This window comes from Micropterus salmoides, unplaced genomic scaffold (genome assembly GCF_014851395.1).
Source record: "Micropterus salmoides isolate LMB-PRFRI ecotype aquatic unplaced genomic scaffold, ASM1485139v1 Ms_hic_scaffold_5, whole genome shotgun sequence".
In the NCBI taxonomy this organism is placed as follows: Eukaryota; Metazoa; Chordata; class Actinopteri; order Centrarchiformes; family Centrarchidae; genus Micropterus; species Micropterus salmoides.
The window spans coordinates 22,896,646-22,916,819 of NW_024044237.1; the positions used below are offsets into that span (position 1 = coordinate 22,896,646).

The following is a 20,174-nucleotide window of genomic DNA, read 5'->3' on the forward strand; positions in this document are numbered from 1 at the left end:
CTAAGTGGGAGAACTTGCAAAATAGCAGGGTGTTCAAATACTTATTTTCCTCACTGTATTTGCATGTGTCACCTTTGAATAATCAGCAGCCCAAATATGCTGTCATAGATTAGTCATAAGTTGATTCCATGTCTCTGGAAAACTTGGTGGAACCTATGTTTTATAGTGTGTCTGTAATTTTCTTGTTAACTTCTTCTGACAAGTGGCCATAAAAATCAATTGTGCAGCTTTAAAGAGGTGTAAATATCACAGATCATATACTCACCAGCCACTTTATTAGGTAGACTTCTTCAATTGCTTGTTAACACAAATAGTTAATCAGCCAATCAAATGGCAGCAACTCAATGCATTTAGGCATGTAGATGTGGTCAAGACAAGTTGTTGAAGTTCAAACCGAACATCAGAATGGGCAAGAAAGGGGATTTAAGTGACTTTGAACGTGGCATGGTTGTTGGTGCCATGCGGGCTGTTCTGACTATTTCAAAAACTGCTGATCTACTGGGAATTTCTCGCACAACCATCTCTACCGCCCAAACTGAGACCAAGTCAAGACCAAGACCAGTTCTCTACGTTACATGACAATGAAATGTGGAACGAGATCATTGGTACTTTACAAATTGAACACAGATCTACATTCCTATTAAAACACCCACATACAAACACTAAGAGCTGAAATCAACTCTTTATTCAGCACTCCGTTTCCATGTTTACCATCCACTTAACACTAGGGCTGGGCAATATGGCCAAAAATGTTATCATGATAAAAAATGTCATATCATTCAATATCTATAATTAACTTGATAAATGTCAAATCATTATTTATTTCAAATTTAAACACAGATGGTAATTGTGGTTTTAAAGTTTTTTTTATGGTCAAAACAAACACTTGATGCCAAATAGTGGATCACTTCACAAATCTGAGGTAGAACATTCAAACTATTATGATAAAATGTGTTTAAAAAAATGCAAGAGTTAAATAAAATGTGTTTTCAGTCCCTTTTCCTCAACAAAATAAATATCTTAATAGAAAAATTAAGTGCTAATTCATTTGTGATTAAATCAAACGTTTACTAAACAGTTGGAGTGCGTGTGAAGGGGGCGGGAAGGGATGGCGGCCGCTAACGATAACAACACAGTTTTAGTTAGGGTTATTGGGGCCTTTGAAGCAATAAGTTTTACATCGAATCAAAGTTAGGATGTTAACAAATAAATCAGACAATGCAAAAGCAATTTATTGATATTCCAAAAGTTATGGTCTTGACTGGTCTTGAAATAAAATCCAGAGTCCTCTATGTTCGAGACCAAGACAAGACAAATGAGAACATCAAAAAGTGGTCTTGAGATCGGTCTCAAGACCACTTTTTGACTGGTCTCGAGTAGTACAACACTACAACCAAGGTATGCAGAATACCATCTGTGAACACACAACACGTCGAACCTTGACGCAGATGGGCTACAACAAGGGAACACCACACCAGGTCCCACTGCTGTCAGCTAAGAACAGGAAACTGAGGATACAATCACACAGGCTCACCAAAATTGGACAATAGAAGATTGGAAAACATTACCTGGTCTGATGAGTCTCGATTTCAGCTGCAACATTCAGATGGTAGGGTCAGAATTTGACGTAAACAACATGAAAGCATGGATCCATCCTGCTTTGTATAAACGGTTCAGGCTGGTGGAGTAATGGTGGGGGATATTTTCTTGGCACACTTTGGGCCCATAAATACCAATTAAGCATCATTTAAACGCAACAGCCTACCTGAGTGTTGCTGACCATGTCCATCTCTTTATGACACAATGTACCCATCTTCTGGTGGCTATAATGAACCATGTCACAAAGCTCAAATCATCTCAAACTGTTTTCTTGAAAATGACAATGAGTTCACTGTACTCCACAGTCACCAGATCTCAATGCAATAGAGCACCTTTAGGATGTGGTGGAACAGGAGATATGTATCATGGATGTGCAGCCGATAAATGTGTAGCAACTGCGTGATGCTATCTTGTCAATAAGGACCAAAGAATGTTTTCAACACCTTGATGAAAGTATGCCACGAAGAATTAAGGCAGTTCTGAAGGCAAAAGGGGGTCCAACCCAGTATTAGCGAGGTGGTCCTAATAAAGTGGCCAATGAGTGTATGTGCACTGTATATAATGTGCTATTGATGTACTCTAAGCAATAAAAAAAACAAAAAAACAATGAAGTGCAGCCCCAGAACACCAAACCAATGCGGAAAGAAACTCTGTACACCTAAGGAAAAATATGTTGTGCAAGGCGCCTGCATTAACATGAATCACCAAGCCCCTTCAAAGGTTCTAAGAGACATGATGTATTCAGTTATTTCTCTTGATATTTATGAGGGACTTTTAGGATTCTGTGAATGAGTTTCAGAACTGATTTGCTAACTCTTTATTCTATTCTAATGTGTATTTGACTAAACTTCTCCTTTTCCATCCAAGGCCATGGGGCAAATTACTTCATGTAAAGTATTATCACATTTATAAGCCCCAGGTTAGCACCACCTATCTGCATTGTTATATAAAAAGTTTAAACATGACTAAACTGTTATTTTTAGTAAGTTAATTATGCATCACACCTCAGCTTTTAATGTGCTGAGGAGAGGAAACAGTCATTTCGCCTGTTTTCAGATCCTAAACTCGACCCAGCTGCAAAAAAGAAAATCTGTCACTCATGAAACCACATCATTGTGGTTTAATAGACTGTTAAAATATGTGATGACATCTTAGCATGGCTTTGTAAACACTGTATCCCACAGGTTAAGATTGGATATTTGAAGCATTTTTGTTCTTCCCTGACAGTGATGATATATGTACCTTGAAAAAAAATTTGAAGTAATTGTTATTAGATATGATTAGATTTTTGGTTTTCTTAGTTTTTTTTTTTTTGTATAGCCCTGTTAGGCAGGATTCATATCAGCACAGATGGATTACCTGGCTGATTTGGTCACAGTCATCATCGCATGCTTGCTGCCTTGTTTGTTGATGGAACTTCATTCTTGGATGTTGTTTGTTCAAGGGATGCGCGTCCTTGTAAGCTTGCATTATGTTTGATTTTGAGCCTTGGCTTTACAGGTGTGTGTGGGGGGGTGTAGGTGTGTGTGTAGAGATGTATTGAATTTAATATTGAACTCCTCCAGGACTCCAGCAAGAGCCCGCGGCCCATAAAGAAGTTCCTGCCAGGCAATAGGAAGAAAGAGCGGAAGCCCTCTGATGACGAGGTTCAAACGAGGAAAAGTATGGCTTTTATCTTATTATAATAGGGCATGTATGCTAGGCATGAACGATTCCTTAATATGGGTTTATATTACTTTATAAATACCATTCAATACCATTTCCTTTGTATATTTGTTTTAAAGCTGTTGTTGGTTAAGATAATAGAAAATAGGGTAATGAAGATTTGATATTGAAGGTAAATATATGAAATATGGGGTTTGAGCAGTAAAATTCAGATGTACAGTTATAAGATATTGTGGGAATTATCTTGATCATTGTAACAAAAGTAAGCGTGTCCTCTATTGAGGAAAATAATGGTCTAGATCTGAGGCCTCTGCAGACCATGAATAAATGTAGAAGTGTGGACCTTGCAAGACCCCCTCAAATTTAATTGTATAATCATTGCATCAATGCATTGTGTGGAACTCATTATCTGTATATATTTGTTCTTGATGATTGTGTTCAGTGCCTTCCCGATGTCATCTAAGTGAAAAGTGTTTACTTGACGTCCTTAATGGTTTTGACAGGCACAGCTGCTCTGGAGGAGGATGCTCAGATATTGAGGGTGATTGAGGCGTACTGCACAGGAGCCAGCCTGCACCAGACCACCGCAGGTGTTCGTTTGTGTAAGGGCCATGGACTTATTGTTTCTTTAATAGCTTCTTAGATTGTACATCTTCAAAAGCTGATATAGCCATGAATCAAGCTTTCCCATTAATTTATGTGTGCCTGTGTACGCATATTTGCAGCGGTACGGAAGGAGTGCGTCCCTCAGGTGCTTCTGCCAGAGGAGGAGAAGATCATTGTGGAGGAGATGAAGAGCAATGGGCAGACAGTTATTGAGGAAAAGTATGCCTATTATTACTTTGGAAAATAGGCTTTCATTTACTCGTTGCACCAACAGGGACAGCCCAGGCTTTATCCATTATTTGGATTTGGATTCTGCTCTTCTCTGTAATTAGATTCAGAAATGTGATATTGATCCTATTTAGACATGAATCTTTATCCAGAATGACCTTGAGTTTGGTCGGCAGTATAAGCTTGATGTTGATTTACCTGCTTATTTAATGAGTGGCTGTTTGAAAAGGAAGAAATAAATGTTGATATTGTCTAGCAAAACTATATTTTCTTTCAGGAGCCTGGTGGATGCTGTGTATGCTTTAAAGGATGAGGTTCATGAATTAAAAAAGGTAAGTGTGAGTACATAGTATGTGTGGAGACATGTGTCAGAAGTCTAGCCCTGTATCCTACTTATTTGCATGGCATGTTAAGGTGCTCATTGAGTTGTACTGACATTAGCTCCCCTCCAAACTTTGAGTTTTTGGATAGAACCAGATGTGAGCGGCGTATAGATTAATTTGTTCGTTTTGTTCATCGTTGTTGTTTCAGTGATATTGTTGTGTTTTTTCCAAAGATGGGGCCTTTCCAATGATGTATTTTGTGCTGAATATATAAAGCTCCACATATATTTAAAGAAACTTTTCCTAACTTTGCTGTAATTTCCTCAAAGCCCATAAATATGTCTTCTTCTATATAAATCATAAACCTTTTCATTCCCTTTCTTTGATCATTTATAAAAACCTACATCAGACGTGCCCGGTTTGAAGGGCACCATGTTATCTATATTCATGTATTTCTTTACTTCATACAATACCTTTTTATCATGTTTACATAATATAAAAAAATTACATTCCAACAACACACACTTAACACTAACAGTAAATTCATTATAATGGTTCAAAGAGAAAACTTAAAACGTATTCAAAATAAAAACTATAAATAAAAGCACATATTGAAATATACATAAAAATGGCACCAATAAAACACACATTACATCATCTACTCCTCTGCAATTTCTTTTGCATATCTACCAACATAGATACTGTCATATCCTATCAGCCAATAATACTGGCTTTCTGACGTATTTGTTAGTCTCATTTGTATGTCATTTGAGTTTTAGCAACCTGTTAAATAGTGTTATTTCCCATATGTTTTACAGGAGAACAAGTGGATGAAGCAGTTTATGGAGGAGGAGCAGAAGTCTCGCAAAGAGCTGGAGAGAATGGTTCGAAAACTGGCCAAGCAGAAGAATGATTGTGCTTGGGATGATATCAGCCACTGAATACATCCATACAATCATCCTCATACTAGTGTGTCTGCGTGCACGTGTATGGGTACATTTATGTAAGCATGTTTGTGGAGGGTGAGGGGTGTGTGTGTATTTGGGTATCTGTCTATGCTGCGTCTCTATATTTCACACATAGCATACACAGTGACGATGATGCTTGGAGTTTCTTCGTGCTGGATTTGACATTTTGATGAAATCTAATCTGTCTTCCTGATCCAGCCTCACATGGTGATACTACAAATATGCCTCCTCGTGAAATGGCTTTGCTGAACTAAGACTGATCAAGTGGGATATTTCAAACATACTGCCTCTTGGCGACTGGCACTGTGAACAGTCCCCTGCAAATGGAAACATTCTGGACACAAAACAAGTTATTTTCTTTTGCTTCTGTTCAAAATGGAAAAGGAGTTGTTCTCCTGCATGCACATCTGGGGACAGATATTTTTCACTTCACATCATGACTTTTTTTTTTGCCGTTGTCATATTTTTTTTGTCACAAGGAACCCCAGTGGGCCACTGAGCTTTCATGAGTATGTCTGATTGGCAATTTTACAAACATTCTAGACACATTGCAAATTTCCAGGCCATTTTGTAGGCGTTTAAGCAATTCAAGCAGGTTAGCTCTTCATTTCACATTTGGTGTTTTCAAAACTGCATGAATGTACAGTGTTTCTACAGTATGAATTATGCATCAGAAATGTGATAATATATATATATATATATATATATATATATATATATATATATTAGTCCAAAGCTATCAGGGATGCAGCTGCATAATAGTATAGAAAAGGCTTAATTATGTATCATTTATTATAAAGAGTATGCAAATAATGACAAAGATGTCACCCCTACTCTTCTTACTAAAATGTATTCAAGTATCATTTTAACATATTAATTACATAGCCTTGCTTTATTTTGGATTTTCTTTTTAATATTTTTTATTTATTGTTCACTCAAGCATTTAATTGTGGTGTTAGCCTTACAGATAGTTTTGCTGCCTTTAAATTTGTCTAGGAATTTTATAAACTAAACTGATGTGTAAAGGCAGAGAAAAAAATCTTGTTTTGGCCAAGGGAAAATAGTCATTTTTTAATCGGAAAAGAGGAAAATTACTTTAATAATGAGTCTGGCTTGAGGATTCAAAGGTTTTTGTTTGCAGCCTCTGTGGCCTCATAGCAGGTTCCTGCAGAGCTGATGGAAACAGACTGAGGAAATAAACAGATTTATTTGTGGGTGTTTTAAGTGCCTCCCGAAGTGGTCGATAAACTTAAAGAGAGTTTAAGACCAGGCTGGGACTAAATGCATGATTTATATTGAAAATGTCACATGTGGTTTGTTGTAATATTTCAATAAGAATGGCTCAAGCTTAATGGGTATATATCGGGTCTGAAAAGCATACAGGACCCACTGCGGTACATTTCCTCATGAGGTTGAGTGTGTGCACTGATAACACTGTTATCTACCCTAGCTGCACTGCAGAGCAGCAGTGGATGCTAATGAAATGCAATAAGTGACTGCTTTACTGACTGACCTCTGGGTTAGACCCAGGACGGTAGGCCAGATTTGGAGAAATTGCAATAATAATGAATGAATTTACCCAATTTATTAACCAAAAGGGTCAGACCATGTGGTTCAGCCACCACACAGTTAGTCTATTCATTTTCCTTTATTTAATCAAATCTCTTGGTGATTGTTTAAAGATCACTGCCCAGGTCCCACTTTTCATCTCAAATGATCCAAAATGTAATAATATTGTAATACCTTACAATCCCCGTTGGGAAGTGATGATTTTACGGGCACCTCTCTACAGGGAGGTCAGAGCACAGTGCAAGGGACAAGGCAGCACTTGTACATCTGCAGCGGAGTCGGCATCTTGTTCAAGAAATGCTTGCTCAGGTGTTAGAGCTAACCTTTAACTCGCCATTCCTATTGGGACGCTCAGTTAGCAGCCGGATTTTCTTCAGCATTACAGAGACTGTGCTTCCTGTACAGATGTGTGATTCTGTCTCATATGTCGGCTGTTGAGATTAACATTATTGCAGTTCCTGTACTCTAAATTGTACCACATACTGTAGTTTTGAATTCCCAATATCCTCAGTATGCACTTACTGTTAGGAGGGGGTTGAACCCTGGTTTAATCGTGTTTATCCGAAATTATGTCTCCAGACCACTGAGTGTACTGTTTTTGAAAGGTTCTATGCAATTGTTGTTGTTGCAAGTATTGTAATGCTTTTTTGTTTTCTAGACACTCTGTACTTTGTGTTTGGTATGGTCATTCTTTTATTAAAAATGTAATATAATAAGCAGAGTTAAGCTATTGACATCACTTTCACCAAGTGAGAAATGGAAAACCACATGGCCTAAAACCATATGTCCCCTCTTCCATACTGGAAAATCCACCAAGACAGGCTTTTCCATGCAGCATTCAGCATTTTGTGCAGTTCAGGAATTTGTAGGTTGTTCTCAGACTCTGTAGCGAGAAACCCTTTACAGGATGGAAGGAGTGACTAGAATAGATGACATCCTGTGAAAGTGTGCTGCCTCTGCATCTATACACACCTCTTTAGAGATTCACACTTTCCATGCAGTTCAACTCCGCCACAACAGTGACCTGTGAAATGCACTGCTAGGTTTTGTAATGGCTCGGGTGCTAACTTAAAACTTGCACTGCACTGCATTTTGCTGCTGGTGGGTAGAACTTTTTCATATTACTTCTAATTCCTTATATCAGTCACCAGGTTAAAGTTATTTGTAACTCAAACCTTTAGGTTTTGGCGCATCCAGTGATTACTTAAAAAAAACAGGTCAAGGTTTAAACTACATTTGCATTTTAATAGGACAATTACTATAAGTTTTCATTCCAGTTCCACTACAAAACCTGGAAACTTACATTGGTCTAAATTAAATTTTATTCAGTATAAACATCAAATGGCAGACTGAGAGCTGTGTAACCTATCATAGTGAATAGTCTACAATCATTTGTGTCAAAGTTTTATTGTCGTTGTGAGGTAGTGCCTATATTTTCAACAAAGTTTCAAGAGTTTAACATACGATTCATATACCACGTTGGAAATGAATAGGAAACAATAGCTGCCTGGAAAGGACATTAAAATTCAAGTGGAAATTCTGCAGCATGCTTTGAAAAAATTTCAGCAGGAAAATAAAATGTACATGATTTGTGATTAAGGAGTTAATTAAGGTGTGGTCCTTAAATAATCCGATGTTGACACTGAATTTGCTTCACACAAAGACGATAATCTTTTACCACTGAAAACATCAGTCAGTTTTTATTTTTAGTTTCTTCGCTATCAAAATTATTTTCATTACAGACCATCTTTAGTGGTAACCTGCATCTTCAGTGGTCCAGTTTCTTGTGGCTTAGCATTATGAGAAAATGCATTTTAGCTATGTGGTTTCTTGTGATCTAGAAATTGAAAACCATAGTGGTGTAGACTGCGCTAGATTGCAAAATGCAGTAGGTTTTGCGCTTTACAACAAATAGGAAAAAGTTTGATTTCTGAGTAGCCCATGGAGGATCGTTTTGGGTTTGCCAGAAGAGAACTTTGCTGTGTTAATACTGGTGATGAATCTGGGTACTTTTAACTTGTTAAAGTTCACCTGGTCACCAGAGTAATTCTGACTCAAAACATCTGGAGTCAGAATTACTAATTACGATTTTTTTTAGGACTAAAATGCACATCTTTCCTTTACACCATTTTAAAATATTCTGCATTTTCATGCAGAAATTATCCAAACTGGGACATGCACACAGTAGAGCTGTGTAACCCAACTCTGAACACATTTTTGTTTCAGTCTGGATTTTTTAGTCTAATGTGTTTATCTTCTTTATTTCTAACTAACTCCTGAAATGGGGCTAATGCAAGAAAAACATAAAGAGAAGAAATATTTTAGATTAAATATCAAAGTTTCATTTCACAGCCATACAACTCCATTTACATCAATAAATACAGAACAACCATTCACAATACTGCCAAAGCAATAACAAAATGATATGTGATTTAATAAATTATAGTTTAGGAATGTGGTCTTCTGAAATCCACAAAAAAAAAATCAAAAGAAAGCATTAGTTTCCAGTCCATTTATAAGTGTTCTCAGTAGCTTCCATCCACCTAATGAGTTCCCACTCTTCAGCTTAGGTCCATGTATGTGCTGATATAGGACTCCTACAGTTTATACATCCCAAAGGTTGTTGCACCATCCTTGTAGTCCACCAGTGAGAGGTCGTGTACCCAGACACTGAGCTGGTGTCCTTTCTCCAGTGTAATCACATCTACCTGCGTGACTGTGCACAGGCGTGGGACTGGCGGAGACCCACGGTGGTCGTCCAGATTGCAGTAGCCCTGCATCACGTCCTTCTCCTCTCCTGTCTCTGTCTTCCTCAGCTTGATAATGCTGGTCAGTGGGACCTTAGAGTCACCCTTGGAGAAGGTCACCCTGGAGTAGACATAGTAGTCACCAGTCTCCAGGATCGTCAACCAACTGTTGCGGTAGTAGTTGATGTTCCTAAGTATCGAGTGGTCGATGGCCCACTGGAGATAACCCTCTGGAGAGGGAGAATTTTAAGCATCATTACTGAGTATACTATTTACTTCTAAATCAAGTTTACTTATTGCAATGAAAAAAAATCCAAAATATAATTTCAGTAGTTTCTTACCGGCAGATTTCTTTGATTTGCTTGATTTGTCAACTAGCATGCGTGCCGCCGCTCTATGGGATGTTTCTTGCTTGGCTGATGAGAGAAAAGCAGCTGCCGGAGAAGAGAACAAACTACTGGTCAAATATGTTGTTGAGTATGGATTTTTGTATCTTAATGTATAGAATTATTTTCAGGAATAAATAAATGAAATTAATGTACCTTTTCCATCATCTGAGGGAACGTCTCCCTGTAGGGATGAAAAAAGTCAAATCAGGAACAGAAAAATACTGAATGTAGATTGTCTTACGACACTTAAGAAAGATAGATATAGATATTATTTCAAATCATCTTTCCATTTGTTTACTCAAAATGCTCATCCTACAATGAGACATTATGCTGTGAAATTCACGCCTCACCTATTTGTGAGCATTTCCTGTGCGAGGTGTCAAATGCCTTGACTGTGTGTGTGTGTGTGTGTGTGTGTGTGTATATATATATATATATTTACACAGAGCAAACTGTGTGAACCATCAGAAGATTTACATACATACATTTACATACTCTAATGTAAGCAAACCCATATACAGTGGCACATGCTTTATGTTTTAGAATGAAACTTAATTAAAATTGAAAGAGCTTTAATAGTAATTTCTTAATAAAATTAAGTTTAATTTGAAGTTTAATAGTAGTAGTAGATTTTTTTAAAATAACAATATGGCTTCTTTTTCATAGTAAAATGTTTTAACTTGTAATGGCTTGGAAGATTACTGTATAATTTCTGTAATAATACATGCAGCAGTGCCACCAACTATTAATACATCTGAACTCTACTTAGTGAAAATTCTCATCTATAAGAGTAAATGTTTACCAGTTTGCCATAGTGGTACAGATAGATGAATCCTCCAACCGACAGAAATAAATGCAGCAACACTACACCAACCAAAAACCGGATGAGCGACTTGCTGTGGCCTTGTGATGGAAGTGGAGCCGGGATGAGGACCGGGTGGGACCTGCTGAGGCGCGGAGGCACTGGTGGTGCAGCTAGGCTGGTCTGATAAGTGTTGATCATGGTGGAGAGGAGTGGTGAAACCTAGAGAGGCCTGCCGTCCGTGACATGCCATGCACTTCTGAAGTACTGCTCTCTCAAGCAACTGAGTTTTTCTCTTTCTACTTCCTGGAAGCTCTGAACTCTTCCACATGCAGATCAGTGTGAGATGTGACCTTTATTGAAGGCATGCATATGAGTGCTGTCTTTGCATTTCTTTCTTCCGTTCTGTCAAATGATGTCCCTAAATCCCACACAATGCCATGTGGCCTTGGATTACTCAGTATTTCTCGTCTTATTATTTTTTTGTATTTCTATGTCAATTAGGCAATACTAATTTTAGCCAATGAAAAATAATTTCCCATGACGTTTAGTAGATAATGTAGCACACCATATAGTACACTAATAGTATTTGAATTAGACCACATTATACAGAGCATACCCAAAGGCCTATATTGAGTGTTCACTGGTATTTTCACACAGTTTTAATGCTGTGGGTATTCTCGGAGACACTCACCCAATCAAACCAAATGACCACAGCAGCTGCAAATAGATATGATTATAAAATAACTACACATTTCCTTTGATCAACTTCAATGTAATCGCTAGGCAACCTCTAAAAATACAGTAAGTTGGCTATATGACTATAGGGGAGCACTATGCAGTCCAAAAACAGCCAAGCTGCCGTTTAAGTTTTCACAATATTGGTTTGAATATGGCAGTTATTCATTTCATAGGGAAATCAGAACAAGTGGCCTATACAATTACCAAATTCCAGATTAACATAGCTGAAAGCTTGCTGAATTTACAGATGCATGACGAGGTCTTAAATCTTTGAAAATGACCACAGTTTATGTTGTTTGCTTGGATGTGGTGGCGCATTCGCCGGGAGTGAGACCCACTAATGTTTTTCATTGTACCCACACAGCCTGGATGAGCTAATGTGAAAGGTTTTTTATGTGGCATATCCACTTAGTAGGTCACAGAGTGCTGCATAATGGCATAAGGTCACATAGCAGATACAACCTTGCTGTTGTAATAAATATAATGAAGTTGTTGTTAGTCAGTTCTGCGAAGGCCAATATAGCACCAACACAGTACTTGCATGAGGTACCTAGTGGGTAGAAAACCACCCAAGACAATGGATGTTTGACCCGGTGTTAGTTAGTATTTATGTTTGTTGCATGGTTGTTAACTGTTAAAATCTGCTCTAAGTATTTTTAAACGTACATGTCACTTGATTTCAAATTAATTTGGGTAAATAACTCAACAGTAATTAGTTTACCCAACACTGCATTAGTGCTATAGTGACCCAGATTGGGTGAACTTTTAAACCTATGATTTTTAGCGTGGTTTTATAGTGCATTGTTTTGTCCATTGTTTCTCCAAAGTATGTGTTACATATTCTATACTATGTATGCTGTTTATAGTTATGGTAATGCAACCACTAGGAGAAGACTGCAGATGTTCGTATAAATGGCATGTTTCATGTAGACATTTTGAGCTGGCTCGTAGCTTCCCCTAGTGGATCAAATATTCTCAACTCTAAATATACAATATATATACAGAGTATACATATGTACATAAATAACCACACTGAATATACTAAATTTCTATACCAAATCGTAGAATCCACTTTATTGAAAGTCTTTTGCCTGTGGTGGCAAACAAATATGTGATCATTTTATATGTGATCATTTTATTAATAACATATAAAGTAATGTTTTTTGTTTTATCAGTATCTATATGTATATATGTAAATTGATGCTCTTTCTCTTATTTAAATAGCATATAACCCAGTATTATATTGTACTAATAACTACTTAATTCAATACTCCTGTTTGCTGTGGTTGCTGTTTATTGTGGAAAATGTATAAAATCAAAAAACAGGATGGTACTTCTCTCTCTCAGAGAACTAAGGACAACTTTAACTTGGTCAAACACAGAAATGCATACATGGTACTGTTGTACATCATACACATAATGTCTACATTCAAATATAAAAGAGTTGACAGTGACATCCATCTTCATATGTAAAATCAATAGCAGGGTGTTGAGGGATAGATGGAAAATGTGGGTCTTTTAGTTGCACTTTGGGTTCTGGACAATAAATTGTTCACAGTCTGCCAGATGAAAAAGATGAAAAGCTTTTATGGAGTGTAGTGGACAATGAGAGTGTGGCGGTCATTGTGCCGGCTGCTGAGGATCTGAGGTTGTGAAGTTTGTGAAGCTTGTCTGTGGACACCAGAGACCTGTGTCCTGTGCTGCTCTCCTTGAACAGACTGGGGTTCCCCGCTGCACTTCATGAAGGCCACAAAGCATCCATAAAACTGTGTAAAAGCATAAAAGACTATCATTTCAAGTAAGCATGAATCTGGTGATTTTCAGGTTAAAAGAAGCCAAGACATCAAGTTAAAAATGAATTCATTTGATTGACAGAATGTCAGTGCTACCCTACAGCCCTGCCGTCTAGTGTGCTGCATGTAGCACCTGGGAAGTAAAAGTGAAGAGACACTGAAAGTGTCGGTGAAATAACTGAGACTGAGCTGTATCTTCAGTGTCGCAGGGTGCCATTGAGTTCTCCTCTAAAACAGTCAGTATTTACCGCCTAACTTTATTTTTAGATAGAGCTGAGCAGTTGTATATAGTTCAACCAACAGACCTTGCTTAATATACTTTAAATGCAAAGGAGACAGTGATTCTGGGTCATCGTTCATCACCTCCCTGCCCTCAGCTCTCACCTGGTTGTTAAAAAACCCGTAGATGATGGGGTTGACGACAGTGCTGAACTTTGCCAGGATGGAGGGCACCACACTCGCCAAAGGAGTGACCAGTCCTGACCTACCAAAGGTAGCCATCAACGCCATGATGCCATAGGGCATCCAGCACAGCATGTAGCAGGACACCATGGACAACACCATCACCAAAACGTGTTGCTCTCTGCGCTGAGCTGCCTGCAAATTGATTTTACCCACCTGGAGACATGGAAGAGGAGGAGGAGGAGGACAATAATTTTACCGAAATACCATAGTTAAAGAAAAGGCATGGATCATGTTAGTGTCATTTGCAACACAGACTCTCACCTAAGGAAGGTGTAGCTGGGTATAGGAAAGGTAGATTGGGTAGGTTTGTATCCCTGCACATGCATTTCTGTGTTTTTATTTTGATTTCCTGTCCCATGTTATGTTGCATCCTTACCTCAGTTTGTTCTGTGAGTGAGTACTTGTAAGTAATTGTAACATATCTTTTTTTTTATGTGTGTCATCCAGTGGTAGTATCAAAAAGACAGTGTGATACACAGCAATGCATGCTGATACTATCATCCATTGCTCCTAGAGGGTTTGTATAAATTACCCTGGTTATGCTAACAGTGTTATTATTTCACAGTTTGGACACTCTTCTCCCCAGAGCCACGAACGGTTCCTCATGACAGGTAAACTGAACTGAATGTATAAAATCAGCACCAGTACCACTTTAAAATCAATGACCAACATTGCTCCATCTCTGTCAAGTTTGTGCTTTTTTATCAATTGTAAAACAATGGTAAAAAATTGTTATTGTTAATAATTATTATCCATGTATCAAGGTTACACACTGGTGTAAATTTATTAAAAAAACAATTAGCTACAAGACTGGGAAGACTTGTGGTATAATTTGTGAATTAATGCTGGAATTAGTAAATATGTAGACATGTAAGACACACGTAAGTAATGGTACAAGTACAATAACCATAGAAACATTCATTAAAAAATACTGCATGGCTACTAAAGATGCTGCGGCATGTTTTATTACATCTTCCCTGCTGGTTTCTCCTGATGGCCTGTAGCTGTGAGCTAAAATTAGCTCAGATAACCATATATCACGAGCCAAGAAGTTATCTTGCCTGTGACGCTCATCTTGCTGCTTCATGAATAAATGACAACAAAACCCCTGCCCTTTCTCTCACACTCAATTACATTTCACCTTGTATGGTATTTGGTCGTAAACTTTGTTGCTTTGTCTCCTCGGCCCCCTATAATGTAACAACTGTTCTCAAATGTTCAATCAGTGGTGATTTCTGCATTTCTGAACTTTTGTTCTGTTTTGAATATACCCCAAAAAAAGTATCACATTTTGATTTTGATAGCAACATATGACAGATACATTCATGGAGTGCTGCATAATTGTGTTCCAAAATTAATTAAAATACATATATATATATATATATGAAGTTTTGTTTTGAAATAAAATTATATGTTTTTATTAGGAAATATGTTCATTGTCAATTCAGCAAGACACAATTATGGAACAGTAAATCTCAAAGTATGTGTGGGTTCGTATAAGAAGCTTCCATGAATGGAATCTAAATGTGATGCTGTCATGCAGAGAAAAAAGAAGATCTAAGCTTGAGCAACTGATACTGTTGATATAAATGTCATCTCTTGGTCTGACGTGTCAATGTAAGCCACCCTCGGGAAGTCAGCAGAAGCTCCACAGACTGATTGATCCAGGCGAGGCCCTCAGTTGGAAAGCAAAGGGTGCACAGCAGAACCCAGATTCAACAGTGCAGTAAGGAAGTCTGCAAAGCCCCTCTCTACTCTGACTCCCTCATTTGCACAGAGTAAAAGGAAGGGGAAAAAAACAGGTATCCAATAGTAACGGGTTGCTTCCACAATCTAAAAATACATTTGATGTGATCCATTGATAGGAGTAATAGATACAAAGAGCATGAAGGTACCTAACAGAAATTGGGAGCCCTTAATTATCAATTATTTGTGTGAGTGGCAAGTTTATGTAAGCCCCAAGGTGGGGATGAGCCACTGGAAACTGCATGGGTCATTGCCCTTGAATGCACCTATTCACTCCCCTGAAGATTTTGCCCATCATTCCTTCTCCTGCTGGATTGGTTGTAAGATTGTAAACAGGTAGCTGTGGCTTCTACGATTATCTGTCTTGATACTCGTTAAAATCTTCTTGAAAACACATGACCAAGTGTTATTGGGAGTCTGACAGCCATCACTCAACCTCTGAGACACAATATCGATAGCCACAACAGAGCCCTCTTTAGCAGAGCTATAAAGGCTTCATGGCTGAGCAGATGGATGCGGCGAAAGGCAGCACATTATCCGTAGAAAATGACAGCTATTTGCAAGCAATCTATGCCATATGTGCTTTATGCTAAACCTTTGTGTTTACTGTCAGGGAATTGTTCCTGGAGATGATGTAAGTGGAGATACAATGTGTCCAGCCATTCCAGAAAAAGGTAGACAAGTGAACCACTGTTGACTAAAAAAGGAAAATGCCTCTGTCAAGCAGAACGTTAAGCATCTTGGAGCCCTTCAAGGTGGATTTACTGGGAAATCTCACTCAAAGCATGAGAGACATAATTAAAAACACATTTCCTAATTGTATGCAAAGATACGGTGTTTGCATAATGGTACAGGTATCTAAATGTAGATCTAGGTCGTCTTAATAACCACTTTTTATAATATCAGCAAAAGAAGTGGTTAATTGTTTTAAAAAATCTTAAAATTGATGATTTTTCTTTTTTTGTCAGTGAATATGTAAATCATGTAAACATTTTTCACTACTTGATGTGTAAACAGCATACTATATCTGGTGTTTGTTAGTAAAAACAGCATGCCCTTGTTAACAATGTAACAGATTAGTATGAACTCACCCTCCTGATTGCAACCAGGATTCGGCCATAAGAGTAGACCATGAGTAGAAGGGGCAGCAGCAGGCAGAAGATGAAAAGACACAACACATATGAGACGCTCGTGGGTGAACGGAGGTGCCACTGGACGGAACACGTGGTACCGGGTCCTTCGGGCCCGTAGCTGCTCCAACCCAGAAAGGGAGGCAAGGTCCAGAGGAGAGAGTACAGCCAGGAGCCTACGACACAGAGCCATGCTTTCCTGAAGTCTGAGATGTCATCCGTTGAGGAATGCAGCACGGTGGTGTAGCGCTCATAGGAGAGAACAGAGAGGGACACCAGGGACACAATCCCTGAAAGAGCAAGAGAGGAGAAGACAGACAACATACTCATCACAAGTTATCAGAATGCAATGTGTGAAACCAATTCTTACTGAATGATTACTGGAAAGGAAGCAGCTTCATAAAAAACTCCAAAGTAGATGCTAATTGTCAAAAATGATGTGTTATATTTTCAACAGAATATGTAATGTCCTTCCTAATATAAACATTCAGTGTGCTTTTTGTTTACTATAGGGGTAACCATTTACTTTATTCTACGTCAGTATCATGATACTAGATCCTTGTGACAATCTGCTGCTATGTATGTGAGCATGATACAATATGCATTATGTAAGTCTGCTGTCACAATGTGTTGATCAGCATTAGACATGTAGACATTGCAGACCTTATTGAAGACCAACTCTGTGACTGACTGCATTTCACTTGAATGTGAAAGCGCTTTTTTCTGTTATTGAGACAGAACGGCCATGAGACCTTCAAAGAAAGATCCTGCCTCACTTATGTTGAGTTGTTGCCATTTGTTTTTATTTTTTAGCCATATCAATACATGTCCGATGGCAATGTTGGTCTGTCAGTCAGTTCACCACTTTCATGTAGACTTAAATACCTGCACAACTATTATAATATTACAATATTTGATGGATTGCCATGACATTTTGTGCAGGCACTCATGGTTCCCACATACTAAATCCTAGTGACTTTGGTGATCCCTGACTTTCCCATTATGCCCCACCATCAGGTTTAACTTCTCAACAACTGCATGACTGTTTGCCATGACATTTGGATCCTGCATTCAAGTTCCCCTCAGGATGAACCTTTCGATACCTTTATGGTAGCAGTACTTCAGTCAATACTTTTTGTAACCAGATTGCAGCAAAAAGGACTATTTGTAGGGGAGACCGGGCATGGTTGTAACACTTTTTGCTTCAGCAACTATAAATCGCTGAATTTTTTAGCTAGAGTTCTCAAACTTTTATACAAAGTACCCACATTTGTTCACTACAAATGGCACCAATTCAGTCCTCTACAAGAATATCACAGACCTCTTGATTTGATGCCAAATGCATTGTGTTCAATTGTTACAACCTACCCCAATACCGGGGTAGGTTGTAACAATAAGACAAAAGAAGCAGAAAGAAATGCCACACTGCATGATATGCTTCAAAAACAGGTAGTGAAATAAAAGAACAATGTTTCTCTCTCACTGCAACAGACTTAGTCCGATGACTCAAGCACATGTATGTGTATGTAAATTTATCTGTAACTTTAACTTAACACTATACATAATAAATACTACTACAATGTACTTTATTAAAATCTAATATAAGTCAAACAATTTTATCTGCAATAGTATAGATACTAAACAACATATAGTCTGGTCAAAAAATTTACTTTCTGACCTCAAAATCTGTTTAATAATTGTGCCTATTTCCAGCCTTGATAACCACCATGCCTGATCGGGGAGGAAGTAGGAAAATACTGAAATGATCACATAACTCCTATCTTATCTTTAATTGGTGGAATTGGTGTTATTACAACTGTTACAACCATATCCGGTCTCCCTGTGGTTTTGCTTGCAGCAACACACTAAAAGAAAGAGAAGAGCATGCATTTTTTTCCCCTTATGTGCCTGCACCTTGAACTGTATTTCTAAAAGGCCTGCACGCCTGATTTTAACAGCCGCTCACCTTCAGCTGCGGTCTCAGGCACGTTCCTCACCGTTACAAGTTTATCACCACAAGCTTGGCTTTCGTTGGTTTCATATTCTGGTATCATTTAACACTTCTCTGTACATTTTATATTTGCTATTCACATCACATCAATTAAAGCTTTTGTTGCGCAGCAGAGATCCGCTGATTTTAATCTCAGAGCCTCCGGCTGCAGCTGCGGCTGCTTCAGGTATGGTTGGTCTGATCGGCTGGACGTGCAGCCTCTCTTTTCCTCTGTTTGTGAGTCTTTAGTGTAGTTAAGGGACTTGTTTAAACAGACTCCTTACTCGATTTATAATTGTTACTGTCGTTTTTTAGGAGGTTTGCGACTCACCAAAAAAGGAAAACGCACTTATGGAGATCTTTCACTTCAGTTTATTGATCGAAAGTTAACAAAATAATTTTCCGTTGTTTACTTTCAACCCATGGATCAAAAAATAACCTTAAATTCGTTTCCCACAACTTATTTGGTATCTAAACGATTTCACTCCTCTCTCATTCGAATATAAAAAAAGCTGTATAGTCTTTCCCAATATATTACTACCCGTGAGGATGACCTAATTAGGATGAAATGGATCTGATACCATTTCCCAATACTTTTATGTAACAGTTATTTGAAACAGGAAAAAAATAAAATAGATATCCTTGTTTGTCCATAACAACAATAAAAATAATAATAGGCTACAATCAACTACTATGGCTTCAACAGGTGGCATTTTATGCAAGGTATCTTCTTGAATGCCACCTGTTGATACTGTATTGGTATCGGTATCACTTTAAAGGTACTGGTTTTGGTACTGGTATCATAAAATTTTCAACGATACCCAACCCTATGATTCCCTTAGGCCTACTTTTCATATAGCGCCAACATCCGATCAAAATTGAATCCCAAAATTGAATTCCAATCAGCCTTGACTCCTAACTCTCTAAATTTATCATCCACCTTCCTACATTCAACACAACTGGGTGGAAACGAGAGTAAACAGAAAAAAAAGTTCTATATTTGACCTCACTGCACATATGTTACTCACCAAAGAGGGAATTGGCGAACCCGTACCACTTGCAGCCATAATCCCCAATGAGCCACCTCCCGTGCACACTGGCGGCGAAACTGAAGGGTGTCCCGAAAACGCACACGAGGGTGTCGCTCAGACTGATGTTCAACAGGATGAGATTGATGGGCGTCCAGAGGGAGCGAAACTTTGCGAAGATAAGAAGAGCGAAGAAGTTGCCGAGGAATCCCGCTACTAAAATGAAGCCGAGGCATACTGCCACCACCGTGTGGCCGGTCCGGCTCAACTCGCCGGGTCTCTGGGGAGCCGGGGAGTCCCACAGGGTGGCATCGGTGCTGACGCTGGAGCTGCGGAGAGAGCTGTCTGTGGTGCTGAAATTGCAACCGCGTATGTGGACGACCAT

At 38.4% G+C, this 20,174-nt stretch overlaps 3 protein-coding genes across 4 annotated transcripts in view; 1 reads left to right on the forward strand and 2 right to left on the reverse strand.

Moving 5' to 3' along the window:
* Positions 1 to 7,679, forward strand: part of arhgef6 (Rac/Cdc42 guanine nucleotide exchange factor (GEF) 6) — a 30,006-nt gene extending 22,327 nt beyond the window's left edge. For both annotated transcript variants that reach the window (XM_038699127.1, XM_038699128.1), the window contains 5 exons: positions 3,165 to 3,261; positions 3,768 to 3,866; positions 3,990 to 4,089; positions 4,376 to 4,430; positions 5,240 to 7,679. In XM_038699127.1, coding sequence (XP_038555055.1) covers positions 3,165 to 3,261; positions 3,768 to 3,866; positions 3,990 to 4,089; positions 4,376 to 4,430; positions 5,240 to 5,362 — 474 coding nt within the window. In that variant the 3' untranslated portion in view covers positions 5,363 to 7,679. The remainder of the gene's footprint in view (positions 1 to 3,164; positions 3,262 to 3,767; positions 3,867 to 3,989; positions 4,090 to 4,375; positions 4,431 to 5,239) is intronic.
* Positions 7,680 to 8,262: 583 nt separating this feature from the next.
* Positions 8,263 to 11,221, reverse strand: cd40lg (CD40 ligand). The gene is made up of 4 exons (XM_038699129.1): positions 10,897 to 11,221; positions 10,248 to 10,275; positions 10,047 to 10,139; positions 8,263 to 9,935 (listed from the first exon to the last, which is right to left on the reverse strand). The coding sequence occupies exons 1-4, from the start codon at positions 11,095 to 11,097 to the stop codon at positions 9,556 to 9,558; spliced, it is 702 nt and encodes a 233-aa protein (XP_038555057.1). The 5' UTR covers positions 11,098 to 11,221; the 3' UTR covers positions 8,263 to 9,555.
* Positions 11,222 to 12,819: 1,598 nt separating this feature from the next.
* Positions 12,820 to 20,174, reverse strand: tmtops3a (teleost multiple tissue opsin 3a). The gene is made up of 4 exons (XM_038700195.1): positions 19,790 to 20,174; positions 16,733 to 17,061; positions 13,815 to 14,048; positions 12,820 to 13,403 (listed from the first exon to the last, which is right to left on the reverse strand). The coding sequence occupies exons 1-4, from the start codon at positions 20,172 to 20,174 to the stop codon at positions 13,224 to 13,226; spliced, it is 1,128 nt and encodes a 375-aa protein (XP_038556123.1). The 3' UTR covers positions 12,820 to 13,223.

Bases quoted from the DNA above. Each gene is read 5' to 3' on its own strand.
- cd40lg (XM_038699129.1), bottom strand. From the start codon at position 11,097: ATGATCAACACTTATCAGACCAGCCTAGCTGCACCACCAGTGCCTCCG. The intron at 10,140-10,247 runs GTACATTAATTT...CTTCTCCGGCAG, and splicing joins TCCCTCAGATGATGGAAAAG to CTGCTTTTCTCTCATCAGCC. The intron at 9,936-10,046 runs GTAAGAAACTAC...CTCCCTCTCCAG, and splicing joins CAAATCAAAGAAATCTGCCG to AGGGTTATCTCCAGTGGGCC.
- tmtops3a (XM_038700195.1), bottom strand. From the start codon at position 20,174: ATGGTCGTCCACATACGCGGTTGCAATTTCAGCACCACAGACAGCTCT. The intron at 17,062-19,789 runs GTGAGTAACATA...TTGCTCTTTCAG, and splicing joins GTTCGCCAATTCCCTCTTTG to GGATTGTGTCCCTGGTGTCC. The intron at 13,404-13,814 runs GTGAGAGCTGAG...GCTTTTACACAG, and splicing joins ACGGGTTTTTTAACAACCAG to TTTTATGGATGCTTTGTGGC.